Raw genomic sequence first — 20,935 nt, 5'->3', positions numbered from 1 at the left:
ATGTCCAATATCGAGAACAGACCAGAATATTCACCAAGCCTGCAATCTGAGAAATGTTTGTGCAGTTTGTTAGTAGGGAGACCGGCCATGGCCTTTGATAGTAGAACAAGCAACTTGGCTCTAAATGAGTGGCATAAAACTGAAAGCTCTGAGGATACACAACAAGCCAAGTTTGGAGGGCGCAATGCAGTTGATATTTCAGATACAAAACTTTCCCTCTGAATTGATGGACTGGTATCAGAATTCTGCAAGACCATTAATATCCCCTGAACTCATTTTACTGCATCCAGATTGACAAACCTTGCATTTATATAGTGCCTTTAACCTTGTTTCATGTGCCAAGGCCCTTCACAGGATTGTTTATCAAACAGAATTTGTTTTGTACAACAAGTGAGTTATATTTTGGGAGGTATCTTGTAAAAGAACAGGAAGATAGTGAGGTATAAGTGACTCAGAAAATAAATTCTAGTGCTTAACTTAAAACAAGAACTGTGAATGCTGGACATCTGAAACTAAATCAGAAATTCCTGGAGGGAAGGCAGAAGTAATATTTTGAGTCCAATATGGCTCTTCACCACAACCATTCTGAAGTTCTGCTGAAAAATCACCAGACTCGAAATGTTCACTCTGTTTTCTCTGCATGGATGCTGTTGAGTTTCTCCATCAGTCCCTAGTTTTGTTTCAAATTCTAGTACTTAATCCTTTGTCAGCTGATGTCATAATCATCCAAGCTGCAGTGATTAGAATCTTGGATGGACAAGAGGTCAGACGTAAAGGAGAAATAAAGAGAACTCAGAGCCGAAGGAAATAGATTAGATTAAGACAATGGAGTGATTTGAAACTGGAGATAAGAATTTTTAAATCCAGGCATTGTTAGATCTCTTTAAGATTGAGCTAGCTTCATGTTAAAACTGCAATGGAATTGAGTGGAAGTTGGCAGAATTGGAAATGCAACTACTAAGTGTAATGTGTGTTGCCTGGGTAAGGAGAGGTGTTTGATGGCCAGCAGATTGGTGGAGAAGACATAGTAGTGACTAAATGGGTATTTATTCCTAATCAGCTCAAGCAAATAAATGCTCAAAAGACAGGGTGATCCAAGCTGGGTATGTCATAGGAACAGAGCCTGTTGTGTTATATCATACACCAGATATACAGTCTACCTTTAAGGGATATGCTCATAAAGTCATCACCATATCAAAAAGTGTGAGCTAATTCTATAAAGCTCTCAGTCTCCATTTTACTGAGCTTTCTTGCAACATGACATGCTGAGGGAACCACTCTACAGCATGAAGTAACTCCACAGACTGGCATCCCATCACTAAGTCACCTTTTATTTACATGATCTAGTTCCATCAGAGCCAACTCTCAGAGTGAACAGGACCTCTGACATTCCTGATTTTATCTTTCAGCCAGGGCTCCCTGATTGGACCAGATTAACAGCCCTAATCAGGGATCTCAAATTCTATCAGGTCATTACAATGATCATTATATTTGCTCCAAAGCATATTAAATTGAATGCAAAGAGTGATTGTAATGATATACAAATGCCATGAGCTATAATAAAACATCATGGAATTCTTCAGAACTACATGTCCCACACTTCATCCTTATGTCACAAGAGTAGCACAAGTATCACAGCTTGTTGCAAGTCATCAGTATATCGCGCCTCATCATTACAGGACCAGTCCCAAAGCATTTTCTGGGGCTTTATCCAATTAATAGGAATATAGGAAGAGGAGTAGGCCATTTGGCCAGCTAAGACATTTGGGCCACCCTGCAATCCAGTAGGATTATGGCTGATTGAGCACTTTTACCCACGTCATCCCCATTACCCTAGCACTGGTAACTAGAAATTCATCAGTCTCTACCTTAAGCATACTCAAAAGCTGAGCTTCCCCAGCCCTCTGTAGCAGGGAATTCCAGAAGTTCAGAACCCTCTGAGTAAAATAATCTATCTTCATTTTCGAGGCAGGTGACAACCCCCTTATCTTAAATTGTGTCCCCTTGGTCCAGACTGCCCAGCCGGGGTAGCATCTCACCCATCTCCACCCTGTCCATCCCTTTGAGTATTTTGTAAGTTTTATCGAAATCATCTCACATTCTTGAAACTCTGGAGCTTAAAAGCCTAGTTTGCCTAATATCTCTGCGTAGGACAGTCCCACCATCCTAGAAATGAGTCTGGTGAACCTTTATTGCACCCTCTCTGTGACAATAGTATCTTTCCTGCAAGATGGAGACCAAAAATGCACAAGTACTCTAGGTGTGATCTAGTTAAGTTCCTATATAATTGAAGTAAGACTTCATTAATTCTGTAATGAAATGCTCTGGTGATCAAGACTAATATTCCATTAGCCTTCCCAATAGCCTGCTGTACCACATTACAGTTTTCAATGACTTATTGAAAGGACAACCATGCCCCTTTGCACATCTACACTTTCCAATTTCTTACCATTTAAGAAATGCTCTGCACATCTGCTCCTCCTACTAAAGTGGATAACCTCACATTTTACCACATTATATTCCATTTGCCATGGTTTTACCCATTCATTAAGCTTGTCTAAATCCACCTGAAACTGCCTTATGTTTTCCTCACAACACACATTTCCACTTAGCTTTGTATAATCTGCAAATTTGAAACTACTACGTATGGTCCCCACATCAAAATCATTGATGTATATTGTGTACAGCTGGGGCCCAAGTACTGATCCTTGTGGTACTTTGCTAGTCACAGTCTGCCAATGTGAGAATGACCAATTTATTCTTATTTTCTGTTTTATGTTTGTCAATCCTTATCCATGTCAATGCATTATCTCCTATACCGTGTGATTTTCTAACCAACCTCCTGTGGGGGACTTTATTAAAAGCCTTCTGAAACTCTAAGTGTAACAAGATTGGATTCTGGGTAATCCAAAATGGAGGACAGGAAACATTCCTGGCTGTAGCAGGCTGCTCCTTTTTTGAGATATTTTAGGTGTTGGAGCAGAAATTACTGTTTTATATGTTGCATTGTTTTGGAACGTTGGAAGAAAGAAAAGTCTTCAAAAGGGCGAGGGATAGACAAAGGCAGTACATGATCAGGTCAGTGCAGGAGAAAGAGAGAGAGAGAGAGAGAGAAACCCACACTGTTAATGACACAACAGTGAACCTGCACAGTTACTGCCATTGCTGTTGAATTCATGTATCGCTGGATATCGCAGTGCATCTAAGAAAATTAACAAACAATGAAATTCACAAATGATCTTGGAGGAACTTGTTTGGGAGAGGTAACAACACAGAAACAGATAAATTAATAATTTTAAGTATAGCCTTGCTGTAAGTCTACAGTAGTGTGTAGAATGGATTCTTTCTTGATTATATGTTTTACTTGAGATATGTCACTTGATTAAACTTAAAAATATAAGCCATAAGTATTAAGTTAGCCTTGGAGCAGTGTTTATAGAAGAATAAGACGGTGCTATTTTCTGGGTCTGTAGATTGGAAGAAGCAAAAATGATCGTTAGTAGAGTGGTATGCTCTTCTTATCAGTTGTGGGGGTTTTGGGAGATTTTGGTGTTACTGAGGATTATATCTGCAATAAATGCTATTGGTTGCTAATCCTATCAGATCGAATGGATCGTTTGGACCAACAGTTAGACGCAATGAGAAATTTATAAGATCAAGGGGGTGTGATGGATGGCAGTTATAGGAAGGAAGAAAAGTTGCAGATGCAGTCACATAGATGGATTAACTCCAGGAAAGGTAAGAGAGATAGGCAGGTAGTACAGGAGTCTTCTGTGGCTATCCCTATTTCAAACAAGTATGCTGTTTGGAAAATGTAGGGGATGATGGATTCTCAGGGAATGTAGCACAAACAGCCAATTCTCTGGTATCGAGACTGGTTCTAATGTAATTAGGGATACGTTGGGTTCCAAGAGATCAATTGTATTAGGGGACTCTCCAGTCCAAGGCATAGACAGATGTTTCTGTGGCCAGCAGCAAAAAATCTGAATGGTGTGTTGCCTTCCTGGTGCCAGGATCAAGGATATCTTAAAGAGGGTGCAGAATGTTCTCAAGGGGGAGGCTCAGCAGGAGGTTATTGCACACATTGGAACCAACGACGTAGGAAGGGAAAAGGATGAGATTCTGAAGGGAGAATATAGAGAGTTAAGCAGGAATTTAAAAAGGAGGTCCTCAAGGGTAATAATATCTGGATTACTGCTGGTGCTGCGAGCTAGTGAGGGTAGGAATAGGAGGATAGAGCAGATGAATGCGTGGCTGAGGAGCTGGTGTATGGGAGAAGGATTCACACTTTTGGATCATTGGAATCTCTTTTGGGGTAGAAGTGACCTGTACAAGAAGGACGGATTGCACTTAAATTGGAAGGGGACGAATATACTGGCAGGGAAACTTGCTAGAACTGCTTGGGAGGTTTTAAACTAGTAAGGTGGGGGTGGGTGGGGGTGGGAGGGGCCCAGAAAGATAGTGAGGAAAGAGATCAATCTGAGACGGGTACAGTTAAGAAAAGAAGCGAGTCAAACAGTCAGGGCAGGCAGGGACAAAGCAGAGAACAAGGTAGGACTGATAAATTAAACTGCATTTATTTCAATGCAAGGGGCCTAACAGGGAAGGCAGATGAACTCAGGGCATGGTTAGGAACATGGGACTGGAATATCATAGCAGTTACAGAAACATGGCTCAGGGATGGGCAGGACTGGCAGCTTAATGTTCCAGGATACAAATGCAACAGGAAGGAAAGAAAGGGAGGCAAGAGAGGAGGGGGAGTGGCATTTTTGATAAGGGATAGCATAACAGCTGTACTGAGGGAGGATATTCCCAGAAATACATCCAGAGATGTTATTTGGGTGGAACTGAGAAATAAGAAAGGGATGATGACCTTATTGGGATTGTATTGTAGACCCCTTAATAGTCAGCAGGAAATTGAGAAACAAATTTGTAAGGTGATCTCACTTACCTGTAAGGTTAATAGGGTGGTTACGGTAGGAGATTTTAACTTTCCAAACATAGACTGGGACTGCCATAGTGTTCAGGGTTTAGATGGAGAGGAAGTTGTTAAGTGTGTACAAAAAAATTTTCTGATTCAGTATGAGGATTTACTTACTAAAGAAGGTGCAAAACTTGACCTACTTTTGGGAAATAAGGCAGGGCAGGTGACTGAGGTGTCAATGGGGGAGCACTTTGGGGCCAGCGATCATATTTCTATTAGTTTTAAAATAGTGATAGAAAAGGATAGACCAGATCTAAAAGTTGAAGTTCTAAATTGGAGGAAGGCCAATTTTGATGGTATTGGGCAAGAACTTTCAAAAGCTGATTGGGGGCAGTTGTTCACAGGTAAGGAGACGGCTGGAAATGAGAAGCCTTTAGAAATGAGATAATGAGAGTCCAGAGACAGTATATTCCTGTTAGGGTGAAAGGAAAGGCTGGTAGGTATAGGGAATGCTGGATGACTAAAGAAATTGAGGGTTTGATAAGAAAAAGAAGAAAGCGTATGTCAGATATAGACAGGATAGATCGAGTGAATCCTTAGAAGTGTATAAAGATAGTCAGAGTATACTTAAGATGGAAATCAGGAGGGCAAAAAGGGGACATGAGATAACTTTGAGAAACAGGGTTAAGGAGAATCTAAAGGGTTTTTACAAATACATTAAAGACAAAAGGGTAACCTAGGAACGAATAGGACCCCTCAAAGATCAACAAGGCGGCCTTTGTTTGGAGCTGCAGGAGATGAGGAAGGTACTAAATGAGTATTTTGCATCAGTATTTACTGTGGGGAAGGACATGGAAGATATAGAATGTAAGGAAATAGATGGTGTCATCTTGAAAATGTCCATATTACAGAGGAGGAAGTGCTAGATGTTTTGAAACACATAAAAGTGGATAAATCCCCAGGACCTGATCAGGTGTACCCTAGAACTTTTTGGAAAGCTAAGGAAATGTTTGCTGGGCCCCTTGCTGAGATATTTTATCATCGATAGTCACAGGTGAGGTGCCAGAAGACTGGAGGTTGGCTAACGTGGTGCCACTGTTTAAGAAAAGTGATAAGGGGCACCCAGGGAACTAAAGACCAGTCAGCCTGACATTGTTCGTGGGCAAGTTGTTGGAGGGAATGCTGAGGGACAGGATGTACATGTGTTTGGAAAGGTAAGGACTGATTAGAGATAGTCAACATGGCTTTGTGCATGGGAAATCATGTCTCACAAACTTGATTTGAGTTTTTTGAAGAAGCAACAAAGAGGATTGATGAAGGCTGAGCAGTGGACGTGATCTATATGGAGAGTGAAAGCGAGGACTGCAAATGCTGGAGATTAGAGTCAGAAACTCCACTCCCTCTCCTCCTCTCCTTCTGCTCCAACCCCAACCTGACCATCAAATCAGCGGACAAGGTGGGGGGGGTGCAGTGGCAGTTTGGCGCACTGATCTCTACACCGCTGAAGCCAGGTGCCAACTTGAAGACACCTCCTCCTACCACCCCCTTGACAATGACCTCACCTCCCATCACCAAACCATCATCTCCCAGACCATACACAACCTCATCGCCTCAGGGGATCTCCCACCCACAGCTTCCAACCTCATAGTTCGGGAATCCCACACTGCCAAGTTCTATCTCTTACCCAAGATCCACAAGCCTGACTACCCCGGCTGACCTATCGCCTCAGCCTACTCCTGCCCCACCGAATTCATCTCCATCTACCTCGATACTGTCCTATTCCCCCTGGCCAGGAACTCCCCACATATATTCAGAACACCACCCACACCCTCCACCTTCTTCAAGACTTCTGTTTCCTTGGCCCCCAACACCTCATCTTCACCATGTGCATCCAGTCCCTATACACCTCCACCCACTATGACCAGGGCCCTCAAGCCCTCCGTTTCTTCCTCTCCCGACATCCCCAAGAGTACCTTCCACTGGCTGAATTCGTTTGACTGAACTGAACCTCATCCTTAATAATTTCTCCTTTGAATCCTCCCACTTCCTCCAGTTGAAAGGGGTAGCCATGGTCACCCACATGGGCCCCAGCTATGCCTGTCTCTTTGTCTGCTCAGTGAACAGTCTACCTTCCACAGTTACGCCGGCACCACTCTCTACCTTTTCCTTTGCTAATTGATGACTGCATCGGTGCCACCTTATGCTCCCACAAGGAGATTGAGCAGTTCATCAACTTCACCAAAACATTCCACCCGAAGCTTAAATTCACCTGGGCTATCTCAGACACCTCCCTCCCCTTCCATCTCCATCAATGGTGACCAACTCAACATTGACATTTTCTACAAACCCACCAACTCCCACAGCTACCTGGACTATACCTCCTCCCAACCTGCCTCCTGTAAAATTGTTATCTCTTATTCCCAATTCCTCCACTTCCACCGCGCCTGCCACCCAGGAAGACCAGTTTCACTACAGAACACACCAGATTGCCTCCTTCTTTAAAGACCGCAATTTCACCTCCCACGTGGTTGATGATGCCCTCTCATCCAATTCCTGCACCTCAAACTCCACCCCTCCAACCGCAACAAGGACAGAACCCCTCTGGTCCTCACCTTCCACCCCACCAACCTTCGTATACATCGCATCATCCTCCGCCATATCCGCCATCTACAAACGGACCCCACCACCAGATATGTATTTCCCTCTCCACCCCTATCCACTTTCTGTAAAGATCGTTCCCTCTGGGACTACCTCATCAGGTCCATGGTTCCCAACAACCCACCCTCCACTCCCGGCATCTTCCCCTGCCACCGCAGGAATTGCAAAACTTGCACCAACACTTCCCCCCTCACCTCTGTCCACGCCCCCAAAGGAGCCTTCCACATCCATCAAAGTTTCGCCTACACTTCCACACATGTCATTTACTGTATCCATTGCTCCTAATGCAGTCTCCTCTATATTGGGAGACAGATCGCCTACTTGCAGAGCGCTTCAGAGAACATCTCCGGGACACCAGCACCAACCAACCCCATCACTCCCTCCCACTCTGCCAAGGACATACAGCTCCTGGGCCTCCTCCATCACCATTCCCTTACCACCTGACGCCTGGAGGAAGAATGCCTCATCTTCCACCTCAGGACCCTCCAACCCCATGGCATCAATGTGGATTTTACCAGTTTCCTCATTTCACTTCCCTCCGCCTTAGCCCAGTTCCAACCTTCCAGCTCAGCAACACCCTCATGACCTGTCCTACCTGTCCATCTTCTTCCCACTTATCCACTCCACCTTCCTCTCTGACCTATCACCATTACCCCCACCACCATCTACCTATAATACTCTCAGCAACCCTACTCCTCCCCCGGAAACTCCAGCCTCCTTTCTGATGAAGGACTCCAGCCTGAAACATCGATTTTTCTGCTCCTCGGATGTTGCCTGACCTGCTGTGATTTTCCAGCACCACACTCTCGTGATCTATATGGACTTCAGTAAAGCTGTCGACTAGGTTCCCCATGGGAGACTGGATGGCAAGGTTAGATCTCATGGAATACAGGGAGAACTAGCCATTTGGATACAGAACTGGTTCAAAGGTAGAAGACAGATGGTGGTGGTGGAGGACTGTTTTTCAGACTGGAGGCTGTTAACAATGGTGATAGCTAGACAATATGTTGAAGAGCTAACCCAAGAATGCAACTTTAAAAAAAAGGGTTTTGTGATTTACACATGAAAGAAGTGAAACTATCACTGTATTCTAACAGATGAAAGGCTTAACAGACAATCAATTTTTCAATGTATAATTTCAGTTACATCACACTGCAAATTCTGTGTTATGATCGAGCCCTCCAAAATCACCTGATGAAGGAGCGTCGCTCCGAAAGCTAGTGTGCTGCCAATTAAACCTGTTGGACTATAACCTGGTGTTGTGTGATTTTTAACTTTGTACACCCCAGTCCAACACCAGCATCTCCGAATCATGGCCAGAGTTGGAGGATTTGATCTATAGGAAGAGGCTGAGTAGGCCAGGGCTGTTTTCCCTGGAGTGTCGGAGGCTGAGGGGTGACCTTATGGAGATTTATAAAATCATGAGGGGCATGGATAGATAAATAGAGAAAGTCTTTACCCTGGGGTGAGGGAGCCCAGAGCTAGAGGGCCTAGGTTTAGGGTGAGAGAGAAAAGATATGAAAGAGACCTAAGGGGCAACTTTTTCACACAGAGGGTGGTACCTGTATGGAGTGAGCTGCCAGAGGAAGTGGTAGAGGCTGGTACAATTGCAACATTTAAGAGGTAATTGGATGGGTATATGAATAGGAAGGGTTTGGAGGGGTATGGGCCGGGTGCTGGCAGGTGGGACTAGATTGGGTTGGGATATCTGGTCAGCATGCACAGGTTGGACTGAAGGGCCTGTTTCCGTGCTGTACATCTCTATGATTCTATTGGCTCTCCTTTATCAAGTTTGTGAGTAACATTTTCAAACAATAGCTTCATAATAAATGATTCGCTCAATCAGATCTTTATCATCTAACTGTGTATTTGTCCCAACGTTTATAATAGATTTGAGTATTTTCCCCACTACGCTTGGAAGGCGAGCAGCTCTGTAGTTCCTGTTTTCTCTTTGCTCCCTTCTGGGTGTCATTTGCTATCTTCCACCTGCAGGAATCATTTCAGAATCCATCGAACTTTGGAAAATAGTCATCAATGCACTGATTATCTCGAGAGCCATTCCCTTTAACATTCTGGAGTGAAGACCATCAAGTCCTGGGGAAATATCAGTTTTCAGCCTGATGAATTTCTTCTTACAGATCTTCTTATAAATATTAATTTCCTTAAACTCCTCATGCTCTATTTCTTGAATCTCTAGTTCAGGGAGATTTCTGATATCTTTCTCAATAAACACAGACACAAAATATAAATTCTTCTGACTCGGTCTGTAATGGACCTACATTCATTTTAGCCAAACATTTCATTTTTATGTACCTATGGAAGCTTTTACGGTCTTTTTTATGGATTTTGCTGGATTGCATTCATATTCTATTCTCCCTTTCCTTATTAGTTTCTGGGTCCTCCTTTGCTGCATTCTATAAACCTTCCATTCCTCAGAATTAATGAAATTTCTGTCAACTTAATGGCCTTTTCCTTTAATCTTATTCAATCCTGAACTTCAGTTGATAGCCACAGTTGACTGACCTTCTTTGAATTTTTGCACTTTGAAGGAATGTATAGTTGTTGTAAGTCATGCAGTAATTCCTTGAAGACTATCCATTGTCTGTGTACAGTCATGCTTTTATAATGTCCCACCTCCTGCAGAGGATACAGCCAGGAGGTCTCCAGACAGATTTTGCCATTGACAGCATGGATCCTAAATACTCCAGGTTTATGAATTGGGTTATGACCCCACAAAGAAAAAGGATGTGTTCCATATCAGACAGATAGGAAATTGTGAGTTCTCACTGTTTATTGGGGATGCTGTTAAAGCTGATAATAGGGTTTCTTAAAGTTAAGGAGAAAGTGAGGTCTGCAGATGCTGGAGATCAAAGTTGAAACTTTATTGCTGGAACAGCACAGCAGGTCAGGCAGCATCCAGGGAACAGGAGATTCGACGTTTCGGGCACAGGCCCTTCTTCAGGAATCAGAATTCCTGAAGAAGGGCCTGTGCCCGAAACGTCGAATCTCCTGTTCCCTGGATGCTGCCTGACCTGCTGTGCTGTTCCAGCAATAAAGTTTCAACTTTCTTAAAGTTAAAAAATAAGAAATAAAGATTAACAATTTATTGAGTAATCTACAATTGCACTGATTAATTTTGGTTTTAACAAAGACTCCTCTCAAATAGTTTTGCAGTTATGAATTGCATCCATTTGGTCTCCGACTTTGTCTCATTGGAGTACTGTGGAAGCATGGTCACATTGAAATGCAGGAACCGTTCTAAACAGCAATGGCCTCTGCATGTTGAATTGACAAGTCATGCCTTTCTGTACAACACGCTTGTTTGTCAGTTCCGTTCTTCCCGAAACTGTGAAAGCCAATGCCTGACTTTGATATATACTCGCATCTCAAGACCCATTGATTTCTTAATGTAGCATTTATAAAGTAACTAGATCTGAAAAGGAAGTGCCCTGCATTTATACTGCACCTTTCACAACCTTGCATTCTACAGCAAATTAAATAACTTTGAAATATAGGGCCAGAATGGAGTCAGGAACCCAATGCCTGAGTGAATTCTAGATCCCAATTCTGTGCTGCCATTGTATCAGTGGCTTGACGCTCAGGAGCGGTAGATGGAATTTAATTTAGATAATTGCGAGGTGCTGCATTTTGGAAAAGCAAATCCTAGCAGGACTTATACACTTAATGATAAGGCCCAGGGAGTGTTGCTAAACAAAGAGACCTTGGAGTGCAGGTTCATAGCTAATTGAAAATAGAGTCGCAGGGAGATAGGATAGTGAAGAAGGTGTTTGGTATGCTTTCCTTTATTGGTCAGAGCATTGAGTATAGGAGTTGGGAGGTCATGTTACAGCTGTACAAGATATTGGTTAGGCCACTGTTGGAATATTGCATGCAATTCTGGTCTTCTTTTTATCGGAAGGATGTTGTGAAACTTGAAAGGGTTCAGAAAAGATTTACAAGGATGTTGCCAGGGGTTGGAGGATTTGAGCTATAGGGAGAGGTTGAATAGGCTGGGACTGTTTTCCCTGGAGAATTGAAGGCTGAGAGGTGACCTTGTAGAGGTTTATAATATCATAAGGGGCATACATAGAGTAAATAGACAAGGTCTTTAACCTGGGGTGGGGGAGTCCAGAACTAAAGGGCATAGGTTTAGGGTGAGAGGGGAAAGATATAAAAGGGACTTAACAGGCAACGTTTTCACATAGAGGGTGGTACATGCATGGAATGTGCTGCCAGAGGAACTGATGGAGGTTGGTACAATTGCAAGATTTAAAAGGCATCTGGATGAGTGTATAGTTAGGAAGGGTTTGGAGGGTATGGGCCGTGTTCTGGCAAGTGGGACTAGATTAGGTTGGGATATCTGGTCAACATGGACGGGTTGGACTGAAGCTGGATCAGTGGTGCTGGAAGAGCACAGCAATTCAGGCAGCATCCGAGGACAGGCAAAATCCGTCTATTTCCATGCTGTACGATTCTATGACTCTATGACTCTAGTCACTTCTGGTAATTCTGATGAAGGATTAATATTGGTCTGGATTCCAGGGAGAATCTACCTACTGTTCAACAGTCAGTGAGTAAAGTCAGTTAAATCATTAGCCAAGTGGTAGACACTTTCCTGATTTGCATGGATTAGATCTGTTATAAAGAGGCCTGAGGTAAAGCCCAACAAGGTAATGTGTAACAATAAAACTAATGGCATCGGGCTAATGCATTTTAATTAAAATTAGCATTTTAATAGGCTTAATAGGCTTAGAATATCCAGGCAATAAACATGCTAAAGCTTCAATATAAGGCTGGCTAAAAAACATCTTCAGCATTCAAAGGCTTCACCAGAATGTGGTTTCACATCACTCAAGATTGAACTGTTCAATTTGCAAAAGCCTTTTAACAGTCTATCGCTCACTTTCTAAAAGAAGTGGAATCATCATTGGTTTAACAGTGCAGCGCATTCTACACCAGGGAGATGTTAGAAGTGAGAATGCTGACTCATCGAAACAGGTCGAACCCACTCAACCTATTGAGAGCCTGTTCTGTCCAATGATTTGTATCTCATTCCATTTTGCTTATCTTTGACTTCTTAATCTTTGGAAGCCTTTCTGAACAAATCTCTGTTATTTCACTCTGAGTGAAATGTCAAGGTTGCCTCAGAATAGGCAATAAATACAGTCTTTACTGTATTACTCATACTCTGAGATCAAATAGGACCTCCTCTCTTTTTACAAATAAACATCCAACAATTCACTCTCCATCCATCCCTCTATTCATCCTTTCATCCATCCATATCCATCTCTCCATCAAACCATATCCATCTCTCCATCCATCCATCCCTCCATCTATCTATCTCCATCTATCTATCAAGGCAGAAAAAGATCAAGTAAAGATACTTCTCATCAGTGTAAAGACTGAGTCAAATAAACATTTGCAAATTCATTTAGAAAGCTGTTTCTGACAGAATTAATTCAAAATGAGACTCATTCATTTTTTAAACCAGAAATGCCTGCCTGGGATTCAACAGGCTGGCATTGAATGAAATCTCTTGACGTTTGCATCGTTTTGAACAAAGCCAAGGGCTGACATTCGGAATTGGACCTGTTCCATCCTCACTTCACTGGGAGGGAAGAGTCAGTAGACTGCTGTCCTGTCAATACAGCAAGTGTCAGTTCACCAGTGTGAAGGTCGACCTTCTGGAACACATAGAACAATAGTGACATTACTGAATAAACACCCATTCTACCTGGTGTTTCTTAACCACCTCCAGGTATTTCTCTCTTGAAAGTGAGTATTCAAGCCTTGAGTTAAAATGTAAAACCATCCACAATCATTGTGGGCGAGGACAGTAAATTGATTGAGTTGATGTGTTCTTTGATGCAGCTCAAGGGATCTTTGAAGAAAATCAAGAGTAATTAGATAGACATAGTAACTCAGGGAACTCAGTGTTCTTCTGAGAATATGAATGTGTATTAAATGTCACCTGCATAAATTATTCATTCAGTGACAGGAATGAATGTAAGTTGACATTTTATCCTAATATTTAAACAAGGACGAGAACGATCTTTTCCATCCCTTTGACGAGCCACCATGAGAGTTTAATAATTCTCCTTTCCCTACCCGCACAAGACATCACCCTGCCCATCCCACTCCCAGTATTTTTTAGTACTTTGACAAAGCTAAACATGATTTTTCAGCAGCCCTTCCACTCGGGAGCACTGAGATGAGAGTATTGAGTGATCACAAGGAATCACGCCTGTACCTGCCTTGCTGTCTTCCCAAGGTCTAGTAGTATTATTGCTTGACCAATAATCCAGGTAATGTCTTGGGGCTTAGGTTCAAGTCCTGCCATGGTAGATGTTAAAAGTTGAATGATGACCATGAAGCCACTGTCATCCTCTGTCATTTCCACCACCTCCAAACAGATCATCCTCTGTCATTTCCACCACCTCCAAACAGATCATCCTCTGTCATTTCCGCCACCTCCAAACAGATCATCCTCCATCATTTCCGCCACCTCCAAACAGACCCCACAACCAGGGATTCATTTCCCTCCCTACCCCAATCAGTGTTCCGGAGAGATCACTCCCTCCGCGCCTCCCTCGTCAGGTTCACACCCCCCACCAACCCAACCTCCACTCCCGGCACCTTCCCCCTGCAACCGCAAGAAATGCAAAACTTGCGCCCACACCTCCCCCCTCACCTCCTCCAAGGCCCCAATGGATCCTTCCATATCCAAATTCACCTGCACCTCCACTCACATCATTTACTGCATCCGCTGCACCCGATGTGGTCTCCTCTACATTGGGGAGACAGGCCGCCTACTTGCAGAATGTTTCAGAGAACACCTCTGGGACACCTGCACCAACCAACCCAACCGCCCCATGGCTGAACACTTTAACACCCCCTCCCACTCCGCCAAGAACATGCAGGTCCTTGGCCTCCTCCATCGCCAGACCCTGGCCACACGACGCCTGGAGGAAGAGCACCTTATCTTCCGCCTAGGAACCCTCCAACCACACGAGATGAATGTAGATTTCTCCAGCTTCCTCATTTTCCCTCCCCCCACCTTATCTCAGTCCCAACCCTCGGACTCAGCACCGCCTTCTTGACCTGCAATCTTCTTCCCGACCTCTCCGCCCCCACCCCCTCTCCGGCCTATCATCCTCACCCTCACCTCCTTCCACCTATCGTATTCCCAGCGCCCCTTCCCCCAAATTCCCCCCCCCCCCCACCTTTTATCTCAGCCTGCTTGGCACACCAGCCTCATTCCTGAAGAAGGGCTTATGCCCAAAAAGTCAATTCTCCTGCTCCTCAGATGCTGCCTGGCCTGCTGCACTTTTCCAACACCACACTTTTCAACTCTGGTCTCCAGCATCTGCAGTCCTCACTTTCTCCTAGTTGATCTTAACCTACTGCGAATCCTCTTGCAAGGATGCCTACCTTGAAGAAGCCCTCCTCCTCCCTCTACAAGGATCTCAGTGAATCCCTCTCTCACTGCACCCCCCCCCCCCCCCACCCCCCCCGGTCATCTCTTCTGCCCTGAAGCTGTTCAGCCATGTCCTGTTGACAAAACCCATCTGGTTCAATTATGTCCTTTAAAGAAGGAAGGTGTTGTCCTTGTTGATTGTTGATGTCCTCATCGGAGCATGTCCTCCAATTTATTTTTGTGTCATTAGAAAATTTGAATACATTATGTTCTGCCCCTTACTCCAAGTAACTAATATAGTTGATAATTAATTGAAGCCTAGGACTGGTCCTTGTGGGACTCCACTAGTTATTACTTTCCAACTTGAAAAAAACCCAGTGTCGGTTTTCTGTGTGTTAACCAATTGTTAATCCATGTGATTACCTTATCTGAATACCTTGAGTTCTTACCTTGTGCAATAACCTTTTTATATAGCCCTTTGTCACACACCGTCTGGAAATGTACCATTTCCTCTGCTTGCTCTGTCCTCAAACATGGCCTACCTGTAACTCCAAACCCACATCAATGCAGATTTTTAACTCAGGTGACTATCTGTGTGGAGTTTGCATATTCTCCCTGTGTCTGTGTGGGTTTCCTTCAGCTGCTCTGGTTTCCTCCCACAGTCCGAAGATGTGCAGGTTAGGTGGATTGGCCATGCTAAATTGCCTATAGTATCCAGGGATGTGGATCTGCCGTGGGAAATTCAGGGTTACAAGGGTGGATCTGGGTGGGATGCTCTTCAGAGGGTTGGTGCACACTCAATGGGCTGAATGACCTGCTTGCACATTGTAGGGATTCTATGAGGAGGTAGACAGATTTTTGAAATATCGGCTGTAGGGAGCTGGCAGGGAAGAGGATTTGAGGCCTGGGTGGATCAACCATGAATTTTTTGAATGGGCAGGGCAGGTTTTGAAAGGCTAAAGGGATTACTTTTGCTCCTATTTCTTATGTAAATATGCACTGACCATGTGATGTAACACAACATGGGGCATCATCAATGAAGAAAGAAAGATGGCAAAATAGATGTTTGGGGATGGAATTCCAGAACCTTATGGTCCTGCTAGCTGAAGGCATGACTGCCAATGGTGAAGGAATTAAAATGGGGAACACTCAATAGGGCAACATTGGTTATGTATCGATATTTTATGGTTGGAGGAAGTTACAGAGATAGAAAGCAATGGAGAGACTTGAAATCCAAAGTGCAATGTTTAAAATCCAGGTCTTGTTTACCCTTAGCCGCCAAGCACGGTGCCGAGGGTTGAACTGCTTTTGGTGTGATCCAGAATCTGGGCAGCAGAAGACCTCAAGTTCTGAAGGGTCTTAGAGATCATAATTAAGTGCCATCCATCCAGAAACACAAGACACAGTGTTCCAGAGAATCCATCAGAGAAATGGACCTTAAGGTTCAAAGCTCAAGCCATAAACGTGGATCTCAAATAAACTAAATAATAGTGTGGCATATTGGATACAGATTACAGCCAGATATAAAATGTTGCAATTTACTTCAATGAGTACATAAGCTAAAGATCCCTCTTGGAACTCTTCTGGAATTTTTAATGGCCAAACGAAGGTCAGGATGTATCAGCTCAATGATTAAAGTGCCCTGACCTTGGCTTGTAAAATCTGTTATAAACGGACCCAGTGAGAGGGAGGATTCAGTCCAATTGTATTGTGGTGTCATGAAAGATTCAATCAATTCTTAAAGGTCACAGATGTTTTAGAATGCCATTATTTTATGTGAAGGCTTGGTTTAGTTTTGTGAATCATGAAGTTTGACAACACAAAGGATATTACTTGAAATCTTGAGAGTAGAATCCTGAGATTCCCAGCACTATTAATTTGAATCCAGCAGTCATGTTCAACAATGTCTGCTAAACAGACATTAATACTCCATTTGTTGCATACATATCTGACAGGCAGCTGCATGCCTAAAATAGGCCCTGGACTCAGGGGACAGATGCATAACAAGAGTCCAGCACTTATGATTTAACTAGAGTGTGATTGATTTACTTTGTCCCTGCACGGAACCCCAGGTGAAACACTCAGTTTTCAGGTTAACCAGGGATAGGGGGGATAAATGTCTGTCTTCTCAGATCAACACATCCCCAGTATGAATTAAAACTCTAATGGTCTTCCAAAGTCACATCTTCTTGCATTTGTAAAGATTGGCTTGGCACTCTGTTATCTTCTTGGTGACTTCCTGGCTGATGAGGTGATCTGGTACCTTTCGTGGTACCAACAACTGTGAGCCCTACAGATATGGACGCACCCTCAGATTCTTCCCGATCTGTTTGCCATCTGTGATGTGGAGGTGCCAGTGTTGGACTGGTTGGACAAGATCATAAATCAGGTTATAGTTCAACAGGTTTATTTGAAAACACTAGCTTTCAGAGCATTGCTCCTCCATCTGGTGTAGTGAGAGGAGGCATCAGACACAGAATTTATAAGTAAAAGATCAAAGGGTCATACAACTGATGCAAATGTATTGAACAAGCCTAAAATAGCTGACTCCCTCTGATTAACTCTTTGATCAGTTAGAAAGGTTGGGCAGATTTCAATTGATTAAAATACAAACCCCAAAATTTCTTTCAAGTCACCATCTCGAGTTAACTAAAGCTTTTATCAGTGTATACGAGAGGTGACATCTCAGATCAGCTTAGAGAAAGTGAGGTCTGCAGATCCTGGAGATCGGAGTCAAGAGTGTGGTGCTGGAAAAGCACAGCTAGTCAAGCAGCAGCTGAGGAGCAGGAGAATCAATGTTTCAGGCATAAGCCCTTCACATTCCTAATGAAGGGCTTATGCTTGAAATGTCGATTCTCCTGCTCCTAAGACACTGCCTGACTGGCTGTGCTTTTCCAGCACCACACTCTCGACTCTGATCTCCAGGATCTGCAGACCTCACTTTCTCCAAGTCATCTCCAGTCAGCCAATGCATTTTAGGTGTGAGGCCTTGTTTCGAATCTTGTTTAGAATTTGACACCTGAATGTGAAGTGCTGATCAATCTGTGGTGTATCAATGAGTGAACTGGGTAAGAGATTGGGTAAGAGATGAAATCTTGCCATTCAAAGGCTGCAGCTAATCACAGAGGCATAAATGTATTGAGAGGAATGTCACTGATCAGTGATCTTGTCACTAATCTGTCCTTGCATAGTCCAATGAGTGTGCAAATAAGAAAGCACTAACAGCTCTTAAGAAAAACCTGGAGTGTTAGAAATGAGTAACAAAAAAGGTAAGTTGGTCTTAAAATGAGGTGCATCAAAAGGGGGATCTTACAGATCCCCAAATGATACTTTTCATGTCCATCAGGAGAGCAGAGCTTGAAGGCAGTCAAGAATGGAAAAGAAAAATTTAGTGAAATTGTCAAATGGAACAGGATAGAAGGGAAGCATTCACCCAGTCAACTGGCCAATGGTTATGTTCAAAGGCAACCTGTCAGCATGCTGCAGAGGGCAAACTTGCTGCCCATGGGAATTGGGTCTGGGAGACAGTGACCAGGAACTCAGTCACCCTCACAAAGAGCTTATGATTAGATTACATACAGTGTGGAAACAGGTCCTTCGGCCCAACAAGTCCACACCGACTCTCCGAAGAGCAACCCACCCAGACCCATTCCCCTATGCCTAACACTAGGGGCAATTTAGCTTGGCCAATTCACCTAACCAGCATATTTTTGGACTGTGGGAGGAAACCAGAGCACCCAGAGGAAACCCACACAGACACAGGGAGAATGTGCAAACTCCACACAGACAGTTGCCTGAGGTAGGAATTGAACCCGGGTCTCTGACGCTGTGAGGCAGCAGTGCTAACCACTGTGCCACCGTGCCACCCAATTCTTCTGATGCTGCCTGACCAGCTGTGCTTTTCCAATACCACACTCTTCGAACCCTCCTCATCTGGCACCACCCAGACTGAGCCACTGCTATCCATCACTGGTCAGAACCTGCTCTTCCACTGTCCACTGCCCCCTTACCCAACAGACCCCCTCACTCACTCCAGTGAGCTCTGGCCTCCCAAGTCAGTACTGACAAACTCCCCACACAGAACTGTACATTACCCAGGTTCCAGGAGGGGGTTCAGGAGCAATGGGACTTGAGTGTATAGGTGCACAGATCATTGAAGGTGGCAAGACAGATGGAGAGAGCAGTTAATAAAATGTACAATGTCCTTGGTTTTATTATTAGGGACATAGAGCACAAGAGCAGAGAGGTGACATTGAACATGTTCAAGGTACTTGTGGAACCACAGCTGGATTATTGTGTGTGTCAGACTGAGGGAACGATTTGAAGGTTTGGAGAGAGAGAGAGTGTGTGCAGAAATGATTCACATGAATAATTCCAGAAACGAGAAACTTCAGCGATGAGGATAGATTGAAGAAGTTGGGACTGTTCTCCTTGGAAGGAAGAATATTGAGAGGAGATCTGATGGAGGTTTTCGAAATCATGAGCAGATTGGATACAATAAATCAGAAAAAACTTTTACTGCTCATAAAGGAAATATGAACATGGGGGCATGGGTTTAAAGTGAGCTGCAAATGAAACAAGGATGATGCAAGATTTTTTTTCAAACAGTGAGTAGATAGGGTCTGGAATGCACTGCCTGGAAATGTGGTGGAAGCAGATTCAATTGAAGCACTAAGGGTATTGGATAATTATTTGGATTGAAAGGGTGTGCATGGAAAGGGTATTAAAAAAAAGATTGGCACTTGACAATAGAGCTGATTTGGCCATGATGGGCCAAATGGCCTCCTGCTGTGCCATAGCAATTATGTGATTCCAGCGCCATGTGTGATTTCCCCCGAACTGAAAGCCAGTTTGTATGCCCACATTTGACTTTCGTTCAATGTAGTAGAGAGGGCAACAAAAGAACCAAACCCGCTCAGTCAGAAAGTGTGATTGACGCCAGGAAACCAGAGAAGTAAATCATAGAGCCATCAAGGAGTACAGCATGGAAACAGACCCTTGGGTCCAACCTGTCCATGCCGACCAATCTCGTCCCACCAATCAGCACCCGGCCCATATCCCTCCAAACCCTTCCTATTCATATACCCATCCAAATGCCTCTTAAATGTTGCAATTGTACCAACCTTCACCACTTCACCTGGCAGCTCATTCCATACATGCACCACCCTCTGTGTGGAAATGTTGCCCCTTAGGTCTCTTTTATACCTTTCCCCTCTCACCCTAAACCTATGCCCTTTAGTTCTGGACTCCCCCACCCCAGGGAAAAAACTTTGTCTATTTATCCTATCCATGCCCCTCATGTCCCCTTTTTTGCCCTCCTGATTTCCCTCTTAAATCGATGCTGTGGTTTTGAAGGACTAATATCAAATAACCCCCTGCACCTCCTTCACTGGAACCAATCAGACTTGTGGTTTCAGTGTAGAGGGTCGATTGAGTGCAACATGCTGTGTATTTATTCAGACATATAATGAGCCATTTTCAAAATAAAACAAAAGAAAAATGCGTTGACAACCTCATGACATCCCAGAGAGCTCAGCCGCTGATGCATTATCTTTGAAGTGCAGTCGCTGTTGTAATTGTTTAAATATTTAATGTGAATCCTGTGTTATCAGAATAGTTGAATCTTAACATATGACCCTTCAGTTAATTATTTATTTGTCTCCCCCCATTCCCTGTGTTTTCTTGCAGATATCACAGATGACAGTCCCTCAGATAAGAAAGGTCCTCTGCACACCGGTGTGGTAGTGGGCATTGTCCTGGCAGTTATTGTCATCGCTGTCATTATTCTGGGCATCATCTACATTAGCAGTCACCCCCTGTCTCCTGCTGCCTTATTTTTTATTGAGGTGAGCTGCAATCTTTTTCATGATGCCTATTAAAATGGAATGGATAAACATCTCAGAATCAACTCCTGGCAGCTAGAGGACTAATTCCTT

At 43.7% G+C, this 20,935-nt stretch overlaps 1 protein-coding gene across 1 annotated transcript in view; it reads left to right on the top strand.

The window, feature by feature from the left end:
• LOC122539786 (plexin domain-containing protein 1-like) overlaps positions 1-20,935 on the top strand; it is a 276,627-nt gene that overhangs the window by 228,093 nt on the left and 27,599 nt on the right. Inside the window, exon 13 of the mRNA XM_043674842.2 lies at positions 20,688-20,845. Within this exon, the coding sequence (XP_043530777.1) occupies positions 20,688-20,845 (158 nt within the window). The remainder of the gene's footprint in view (positions 1-20,687; positions 20,846-20,935) is intronic.

This window comes from Chiloscyllium plagiosum, unplaced genomic scaffold, assembly GCF_037043375.1.
Source record: "Chiloscyllium plagiosum isolate Xiang-an unplaced genomic scaffold, Cpla_swu_hap1 HiC_scaffold_32, whole genome shotgun sequence".
NCBI classification, from domain to species: domain Eukaryota; kingdom Metazoa; phylum Chordata; class Chondrichthyes; order Orectolobiformes; family Hemiscylliidae; genus Chiloscyllium; species Chiloscyllium plagiosum.
This window is presented reverse-complemented; position numbering and strand designations above follow the sequence as displayed.